Source organism: Nothoprocta perdicaria, unplaced genomic scaffold, assembly GCF_003342845.1.
Source record: "Nothoprocta perdicaria isolate Ctin4 unplaced genomic scaffold, notPer1 scaffold_160, whole genome shotgun sequence".
NCBI classification, from domain to species: Eukaryota; Metazoa; Chordata; class Aves; order Tinamiformes; family Tinamidae; genus Nothoprocta; species Nothoprocta perdicaria.
The window spans coordinates 205,251-215,661 of record NW_020454761.1 but is presented as its reverse complement, the minus strand read 5'-3'; the positions used below and the strand labels follow the sequence as shown (position 1 = coordinate 215,661).

The following is a 10,411-nucleotide window of genomic DNA, read 5'->3' as shown; positions in this document are numbered from 1 at the left end:
GGGCACCGACAGTTGGCGTTTGCTGCCCTCAGATCAAGGCTTTGCTTATTCTTTCCTCAGCAACGAGAAGAAAAGCTGACTCCCATTCTAAGCAAAAAGACGATATTTGCTCCTGTGCGTTTCACAGCTAATCAGCTTCATCCCTTAGATCACCTTTTCCTTTGGGCTCAGGTGTATTACGGGCACAGCCTGCAGACGGCTGCCAGGTTGGAGGCAGCCTGGTCTGGAAAGGGCAAGCAGGGCTTGGTGGTCCCCCTGGCTGGGGGGACACCCCAGGTCCCAGGTCGTCCCCCCGGGCTCAGCGGTGAGGACWGGAGCTCCCGCTGCCAGCCGCACACCAGGGCTATCCCCACGACATCCTGTCAGCCCTCGTGTTGACAATTCCTCTGAGCCCTGAAAAGCTCAGCCCAAACACTCGCGCGTGCTTCACATGTTTTCCTGCTTGCTGCACAAGAACAGAGCGCCACATTAATTTTAACATTGAGTTGCCGTGGTAAAGGACTAAAAAAATCTTATCAGCGAAAAGTGTTTTCTGACATGACTTATTTTTAAGCCGACTCTCTCTTTCAGTCGGTCGCTGTGTTTAAGATGTGCAGCGTCACCAAAACGCAACCTTGGACACACTGCAGGTGTCTGCCAGCGCATGGGTCCAGCTCTCGTAGGGAGAGCTGTGATCGTCACCTGCTCGTCACCAGGTCACCCCTTTGGAAAAAGGCCTGGCATGGAAGGGATAACTCAGGAAAAGCCACTAAAACTGCACCCAGGCCTGCTTCTCCATCTTCTCCTAGTCCACCCATACAACACACAAAACCCCAGGCAGAAATGGTTACAGGAAAGGGGCAGCAGGAACTGAAGTCAAAATAAAACTTTACTTGCCATCCAAATAAAGGGGAGAAGGGGAGGGAAATACTAATCATATATCTCCAGTATCATTGAATACAGTTCTAGAAAACGCTARCACAAATGTAATGAAATCTCAAACCAAACACATCAGAGAGGAGTTTCTGTTCTCACTTGGTCTGGTTTCCGTTTYCTTATTAATATCTGTCTCAAAGTTGACTTTATCTTGTCAGAGCTACCATGAAATTCCAGAGCTCAACTACTTCCCATGCACTAAAAACTCAAAGTTAGTCCAAGCCCCTGAAATATTCTGTATAGACTGATGACTATTTTTAAGGATTTCCTGGATGAATTAACCCCTGAAATCAGGAATATGTTTCTTCAAAAAGCAGCACGTCCAGTTTAGAGGTAACGTGCCACCCACTGCACTACAACTTTTACACGCGAGACACCTAGAGACAGCAAAAGAAAGCTAAACTAGAGAGCCCTCAGAAAAACAGTGACTTGGTTCTAAAGTAAACACAGGCTGGCTTAACTGTTAAACACAGTGCTGCCTGCAGGCACAGCAGCTGACACCGCTTCCTGAAGAGCGTGCTGGAAAATACGGGACACAACAACTTGGCTGCAGCCTCAACCGCCAGCTCGAAGGAACCACCGTGCAGCACGGAGGATCAGGCTCGTGCCCTCTTTCCACCCAGCCTTCTGCAGAGATGGGAGGAAGAACRGAATTCAGGCACCTCTGAACTTTTCCCCATTTTCACTTCCTCTCAACATCAGCAGGGAACAGGCAACCAACAGGAAAACCAGTGGGAAATACGCGAGTCTGCACAGTTGAAACCACTGAACCATCAGGCTCGGGCTGCAGATCCCGCAACAGACGTTTTGGTAACATTCCTTTTATTTACTCACTTTAAACAACATTTAGTCAGAGCAAATACAAATGCCAGGAAGTGTTGGGATATGTATTAATGTCACTGTTTGCATTTAAATAAAGAACAGTYGGTAAAAAAGCTGGTACCTTGGCTGCTTGGTTTCCCTACGTGGATTTTATGCTCCCCCCAAAGCAATCCAATCTACATATACACTTCCATTAAARCTGCTTCAGTTAAAATCTCACCGTACCAAACAGTACTGAAGAGCTTCACAAACACATTTCCTGAGCCAACGCTGAAAATAACTCACAGGAAAGGGCTGTTGTTGAGCATATAAATGGGCCTTTCATCAATTCTCATTTCTTATTTGACTTTCTATTCTATTTTGAAGATACTCTCTGAAGTTGCATTTTCTTAACCTCGTGCTTATCTTAACCAATGGCACTTACACTGCTGCTGTCAAGCAGAGACAAGAGCCATGTCACAGGGGTGGAAGAAAGGCCAACATTAAGTGCCAGACACGTAACACAAAGTAGCTTCCCTCATCTTAAGGGAAAGAAAACGAGCAGAAACAACACTGAAATTGGGAAAACGCAAACATGGAGCAGGAGAAGAAGGAAGAAGGTTAATTTGGGAAAGTGCGGTGGCACCCACGTTCCTGCTAGCCGGAACAAGGAGGTGGGACCAAGCTGAAGGACGTGGCTTTTGCTGCGCTCCGGGCCTCGCTCCGGGCCTCGCTGCCGCTCCGCTCACAACAGGCGCTGCCCGGTGCTCTGAAGGGCTCTCAGTGCTGGCCACGCGCCACGGAGTTTACACTGAGCAAGACAGGGGCAAAAAGGAGCCAAGAAAAGGCCTTGGAGAACAGCRGAGAGCCTCGTCTAGCCACCAGCCCCTGTGCTGTGGCAGCATCTAYCCATTTTCTGTCACCACTGCTGCCTTGCGTTCTCTCGGGCACCAACAAATACAGAGAGACCCAAAACGATAATGTCTTCTTATCTTAATATATTAATATCTATCTTACTTAATCCCTTGATATCTTAATACCTTACTTAATAACTTAATATCTATTTTTACACAACACTTGCTATACCATCTGAAAAACTAGAAACATTTCCTCACTGCTATTCCAGTTCTGCCAGAAGTTTCTCTAGGCCTCGGGTCTACGTCAAACCACCTTCTCCATTTCTTTTAGCAACATCAACATGGAGCCCTTGAAAATGGAAGAAAAATATCCAAGACACCCAGAATATCAACATTCTCCTTCARGAGATGCCAAGATCTTTACACTTCTTTCTATTTCACAAAATCTTCCAATATTTTCAAGACCGGACTGTGTATTAGTATAAAGATTTGGTATTGGAAAAACTCGGTTTCCTGTTTTTTTTCATAAATTTTGTCTCCCCCTAACAAGAAGGCATTGGACCTTAAACTTTTTCTCAATATCAAAAGTGCTCAAATCCACATATCTCAAACACAGTTTGACAAAAGTCTGGCGGCAACACAGGGCTAAGGGGTAGGAAGACTTTTAGGAAGTTAAGTAAGGCGCTGACTCAATTACTCCTTTGAAGCTAGAGCTGAGCCTGCAGAGTAAGAATTCAATGCACAACCAGGGATGGCAGGACCTGGCTGGAAGCACAGGAGGGAAAACTGGAAGGCTGGACAAGGCTGTAGGGCCGACGGAGGAAAAGGAACCTGTATTCTTCAGAGCAGACRCTAATCCACTGTAATTGATTTTTAAGAAGCAGATGAAATCCATAATCCACACCCCAGCCTCTAGTCATCAAGACACTATATCCTCTTTCAAGGTGGCTTTATTAAAGGTTATGGAAATGCCATCGTACATATAAACATCAAACACAGCACCTTCAACACCCAGAAAGTATTTTAAGCATTCAAAGTTTAGAAAGCCAAAGTGTAGGCTAAATGTTTAAAAACTCTGTTTCAGGTACCGCAGCAGTTTAGAAAKTAAGTGCTCGACTCAAATCCTTTTGCACAGGAATGTGCTTGTTGCAAAGCCCTCCCTAGAGCTGCTACCCACCAGGCAGCACTGCATTTATCCGGCACAACACTGCCTAGCAGCCCTAGCCCCAATACAAGGCAGTGGAGATAAGAGGGATGGGTACCAAGGAAAAGTGGTTAATCACACAGGGAGATTTCTGTATGAAAGTCAACAGAGAGAGGCTTTCACGGAGACACAACTGACCCCTGGGGACTTGCGCACAACACGGTCTTGGTAACTACCCTGCTGTTGTGCATCGAGRTATTCATTTCTGGGAAGCCAAGAGGTCATCCTAAACCAGCACGAGTGGGAGAAAATGGGAATTCGTATTTAGGTAAATCAATACAGAGATCTCAAAATATTGCTGTCCATGCGACACCCCCGCCCTGCTCCCAAGAGGAAAAACCCTAGCAGGAAATAGGTTTGCAACAAGCCGTGCAGTAGAAAATGGTCATGACACAGACAGCGCTAACTTTGGTCAAGATGAAATAGCAGTTATTTGCAAGATCTTGAAGGAGCACTGCCAAAAGCAGCCCATAAATGCAGTATATGCTGCTCCCTGAAGGGCTGGAGGAGCCAGCTCATGGTAAAGCGCAGTGCTCATGCCTCCAACATCATCCCCACAAAYGCAGAAAGGAAGCCCATAAGGTCTTGAGAAGCTTAAGCTTCTGCTTCCTGATTATGTTCCAGGTCAGGCTGACTTTTCCACTGTAATTTTGGATTATTTGACAGTGTGCACTGAGCTTTACATCGGGTTTTAAAGAAGCTTTTGCTGTCTTCTTCGGGAAAAAAAAAAGGTACTAAGMAGAGACAGATAACACGCATAAAAATTCCTTGCTTTAAAAAATCGTGTTACCTCAAAGTCAGACTGTTTCTACTCCTGGTTTCTGACAATATCAGAAAGCATAGACTTTACACCTCACTTAAGGCCTGCACCATTCACTTCAGAAGTGAAAAGAGAGGTACTTCTCCTTTATCTGTAGCTAAATACTGCATTTAAAACTTCTTTCACATTCAACTGCATGTTCTCTATCCCATTGCATCTATTCTTCACTCACTCCATTTACAGTGTCTAGAGAATGCATTTATTTTGATGACTCCTTTTAAAATGGTAGTCCAAGATATGGAATAAATAAGCCTGCCCTAAAAACTGTGTAGAGATTTCTTGTTACAACAATACAAAAAATACATGGACCATCTGCTGCCAAAGTATTGCCACTACTTCTTTTACTCAGAACATTCTCCTAAACAGGGCAACCGATACCTATATCATTAATTATCCAGGCCTGTCACTGTACATTTAAATTATTATGGGAAGGACAAAGCAAACAAACGTGTTCAAGTTTAATAGAATATGTGAATTTAGAAGAAGTGCATCAGAAACTATCCAATTTCTCAATTTAAGCACAGGCGTTCCCCTAACTGGCATAAGAAGGAAATTTTACAGTAATCACAGAAGCAATGGGTACATGATGAGATTTAATTTCTTCCTCTAGAAAGACACATAAAATGGTCTAAATACACCACTGGGCTCTTCTAGTAATGGGAAATCTTGTGTTCAGGATTGTTCTCCTGCACAAGTGCYAGCATTTCTCCTGCTAGGAATGGAGGCAATCACCCTGTGATTTTCTCAGAATAATCTCATTTGTACTTTGGCTTTCATTACAAAATAAATTTGCATTTGAGATGCCATTAGCAGTACATTATAGAAATTTTATGTGCTGTGGTCTATGAAAATAAGATAAGCATATGTTCTGACAGGTTGGGGAAAACACCAGGAGTAGTCATTACAATAATGCTTCTCTGCCTTCTTTTGTAACACCACTTGGCACAGGAAAATATCATTGTCTTACCTTTCCTATATAGTCTTTTAGGAATCTTTTACATTGATAAAAGGACTTCAAAGGAGTRAAGATAATACAGGATGGGAAAACCGGAGAAGCTGCCTGCTTGGTTGGCTCCATGTGGGCTAGGTTGGGCCCTTGGGCCTCCCGCACCACAGTGTGGAAGCCAASTTGGATGCGCTCTTCCCGACACAGATTGGCTAGTCTAGAGAGCCAGGCCCTTTGGAGCCCCYTTTTCTCCCAGGGAAGAAGACCCAACATAGGAATGAGCAGCTACAGTCAGGGATGTGCCTCAGTGCAAAGATCACTTAGGTCCTGGAGAAGGTTTATACGGAGCAGGAGTGACTACACACCTCATGCACTCATCCAGATAAGAAAAGTATGGAACTACACAGRGAACAGCTGAGGTCTTACTCCTGTTGTGCTTCAATATGAGGAAACGTTTGTTTTATTTCTTCCCCAAGACAAGGACAAACATTCACCTAACCCAGAACCACAACACATAAGCACATACCACACAAACCCATCAAATAGGCCCTGCCAGGTCGTCGCCTCCTCAGGCGGATCAAACCAAGGGACTACCCAAAGAAGGAGGCTGAAACCTCCAAAAGACACTCAGAGCTCAGGCTGAATCAAAACACATACATACGATCAGGAACTAGCAGCACCAAGTTGGTCAAGAGAAAAACAAAACAAGAAGCACTGTACTGTCAATGACACAAATAATAAAGTATTTAAACACGTATAACACATAACAAAGAGCAATGACAAACCCATAACTAGTAACGCTACTTCTCACAATAAAGCTTCAATCTTTCTATCACAGTCCAACACAGTCCAACGAGAACATTAATCCTAAAACCATCACTAATGAAGGCTATCACTTAAAATATTTATCTTCTTCTATACAAGAAAACCTATTCCCCAAAAGAATGCCAAGTTTCCAAAWTCTTTGGAACACGCACATGCCTCACACACAAACACATGCATACACACACAGAGAGAACCAAGTGAAACTTCAGAACTCAGTGGGAAATCATGGTAAACRTGGCTATGTATAAGCCAGCTCTTCTGTTCTTGCCTGTATGCAAACAGTCTCAAAAAGTAGAAAGAAGTGTAAAGCAGCTTGGTGGCCACTACACAGTATACGGCCTATATATTTCTTTCAAAGCTGTAACAGTTGGCTTGAGCCAAAATTCAAGGATCTGCAAGATCAACTGATTCGTTGAATTTGAGAATTTATATAATGACATATTGGGTCAGGATGATGCTTCATTTGGTACCACAGACAGAGAGAACTTGGGGAGGACACACAAGCCTGGCCACTCTCTGTGGTCCACTCCTTTTCCAGGCACCCACAGTCACACTTGTACAGGGGCTAAAAGGTCTGTTTCTGCCTATTCCATTTAGTGTGTTTTGGACATGGAATTTGTCAGTCAATCCCATCGCTTGTTGAATCCACTGATATTACCCATCTCTACTGCCTTCTGAGACAACTAAACCCACAGGTTCACTTCCCTTTCTGCAATAAGTGCTTCCATTTACCTGTAGAGTCATAAAATCCTGTTCTTCAGTAACACTCTGTATGAATCATACAGAAAGCTGCTCATTTACTGCTACTTTTATTGCATCTGAGAGCACAGGAAGATTTCAGTTTCAATGTATTCAGAGAGAAGCAGTAGCTTTCATTATACCAGAAGAGCTTTCAAGACCTGATGAAGAAACTGCATACCCTAAAGGCTGCCTCATTTTCCCAGCTGTATCAGCTGATCTAAAACAACCACATTCCTCCACAAACCTAGCAACTCTGTATTCCATGAACGCTTAATCCAGTTCACCCTGAGACTAAGGAAAGGTTCATTTGTCACCATTTAAGTATTCTTGAACACAAATACACATCCAATTGCTTTAAATAAACCTGGAAAAGCACATGCATAAGCAATCATGTTTTTATCAGACATGTGGATATCTAGCTTGTTTTTCATCCTGCCTCTACCTCTCTTCACCAAGCAAAATAAATTTTCAAAACTGCAAACACACACGGAAAGATATAAAGCAACATGACTGTTCTGCTGACGTTTAACGAAAGGGATACGGACTCTGCAGGTATCATCCAAGCAATATAGGCATGCTTATTACCAACAGGGCTGCAGCGGAGCAGCTGAACTTCCTTTGTCTCTTTATCTTACCTGCCATGCCTCGGACACCTGCTTGTAGCTTCACAATGCTCATCCATCCCATACATGCCAGAGCTTTGGTCTTCCACACTGCTGGAGCTTTGCCATTCAAAATACAGATTTTTACCAGCAGCCAGAGCAAAAGGCAGGTTCTCATATTCCGGGATCTCCTCATAGTGCCGCACATTCTCGTACTCCGGAGCACAAGTACTTGTCAAAGTAGTGAAATGCGTCTGGCACAAAGGCTCTCCGGAAAGCACCTGCCCTTCTAAAGACTCCATCCTTTGATGAGTTCGCATCTCAGGTTGACTTCTGTTTCTCTGCCTCTTCTTCTGTAAGGCTGGACTACTTATTTCCAGGGAATGTGCCTTTGCAGATTTACCCTTCCTTTCACTGCTTATGGATGCTATATTCCGACTGCTGCCGTTTCCATGCCCTTCCCCCGGGGAATGGCTAGGAACAGCACTGTCCATTGAGTGGCTGCCTTTAGACAGAAATCTATGGAAGTCACTTTTCATTAAGCAAACTGACAGTTTCATATTGAGGAACTTCTTCAAACTGTTTTTCTTCTGAGGGTCCTTGCAAGGTTTGTCTGTCCTTTCCATGTCCACAGAAGAGAGAGATTTGGCTCTTGGCTTGGTCACAACAGTCGCATGGTTGAAGCTTGTAGCRACATTAGCAGTTTTTAATGATTCAGAGTTTCCTGAAAATGGAAGAATAGGATGAGGTAACTTCCAGACGGGTTTTTCAGCAGACCGCTTGGGTATGTCACAGGAAGAGAGCAGGCCTTGCTCTTTGGCTGGCGTGTGCACGCGGTGAGCTCCTTCCAGAACGCTGCTGGGTTTCTTATCTTCACCGCAGGGGTAAGAGCTTTTTTCAACAAGCTCTGCTGACGCTGCCTTTTTCAGSAGTCCAGCAGCTGGCAGGCTATGCCTCTGTGGCTTCTTAGGAACAATTTTGGGGGAACTTTCATCCTTTACCTTAACTTCTTTATCTTCCATTTTTTGTGGGGAAACATGAAGGCTACTGGAAGCAGGCGATTGCTGACTGCCGCTTAATTTGAGTTGCTTTGGCAAACTCATGGACAAAGCATCACATCTGATAAAGTTAGTCCTTTTATCCACAGCATCTAGAGTACTAGCATCGTCTGTCGTTTTACCCACAGAGTTAACTAAGTTAAGGTCTTTCTCCAAAGAGCAYTCAATGTTTTCTTCTGAACTAGAAGCTTTGTGTGACATCTGAAGCAAAAGATTTTGTGATGTTGACTCCTCAGTGTCAGCACGTTCCTTCACCTGATCCATTTTCTCTGCAACGTTTTGAGTTAGCTCAGATTTTTCAGGAGGAAGCACTTCTGTATTATTGTTGTAAGAAACACTCTGATCAAGAATGTTAATTTTTGCTGGCTTTTTAAAGCTTTGATCAGAAAGCCCAGAGGAATCATTTTCTGAACTAGATAGTTCCTTTGTTCCTTCGCCGACCGTGTCTATGCCATCCTGACGGACTAGATTTGCAGTGCGTGGCTTTCTTGGCTTAGGAATTGGAACAATTTTGGGACTCACTACTAAACATGTTTCAGAAGAAAGCAAAGTCTTTTCTATGTCTGCTTTCATACTCGTTTCTTCTGAAACCATAAAACTGCTACTTAAATTCCTGCTTTCTAGGAGTCCCTSGTCCAATGAACAAGAGCAACTGTGGTTATTTTCACTCAAACTAGGGCAAGTTTCAGACATCTCGGACTCAACAGTGCTGAGCTTATGGTCTGTATTTTGTTGTTTCCCTTTAGCCTCCTCAAAAGAAGAGGAAGGCTGCACAAGTTCCATAAGCTCTATTTTAACATTGTTCTTGGAACTGGTGCTATTGCCTCCGTTAAGTTTGTCTGCACACTTGTGTCTCACAGGACTGCTGGTAGGGAAGACACTCTGACTCGGAGCATCTTTCAGCTTCTCTTCTAGGATGCTGGCTTTCAAAACTACCTGGTTTCTACTTGCCAGTTTTTCACTGTGACCATCGCCCAGAGCTAGCGCAGTCTGTTCACCTACTTTGATGTTCTCCAAGTTTTCCAAATGTTCAAAAACTATCTGAGTTTTACAAGTGTTCTCCCCATTTCCAAGCTTATGAAGGCATTCAAATTTGCAAGGTGACATTGGTAGAATATATGCTGTGTTATCAGTACTCTCTTCTGAGGCTCCATTTTTACAGTTCAAGTGGTCCAGTGTTTGAGTAGAATATCCCCTGTGCTCCTCCAAGCTTTTTGTGCCCCTCCTCAGAGACGATGCAGGTCTGGCTTCTGTAGTGGACGAGCTCTTAAGGACCTTTGGTTTTGGTGCAATTGCTGGCTTAGTTTTCCTTGTTGCTTGTATAACACCAGAAAGAACAACATCAGGCTTTGGTGCAACAGGTGGAGGTGTCGCCTTCTGTCCCATAGCAAATTTCGGCTTGGGGGCCACCGGTGGCTTCTTAATTTCTAGGGAAGATGGAAAAAAAAAGAGATTTTAGTCACCATCAGCCCGTACAGCAACCTCACCTGTCACCAGAGTATTAATAGAAGATTTGTAAATATTTTAAATCATATAAGCTGCATAGAGGATACTGGCATTTTCATGCATGTATTTCCCCCTTAATATATTTCTCCCTTCCCTACCACCTTTTTTTAAGCATTTCTTCCTTCCAATAGGCACA

General features: G+C 43.8%; 1 protein-coding gene across 1 annotated transcript in view; it reads right to left on the bottom strand.

Moving 5' to 3' along the window:
• The window catches only part of FGD6 (FYVE, RhoGEF and PH domain containing 6), a gene marked incomplete at its 5' end in the record, with an annotated part of 53,618 nt that extends 43,418 nt beyond the window's left edge, over positions 1-10,200 (bottom strand). Inside the window, one exon of the mRNA XM_026035525.1 lies at positions 7,745-10,200. Within this exon, the coding sequence (XP_025891310.1) occupies positions 7,745-10,200 (2,456 nt within the window). The remainder of the gene's footprint in view (positions 1-7,744) is intronic.
• Positions 10,201-10,411: the final 211 nt, after the last annotated feature.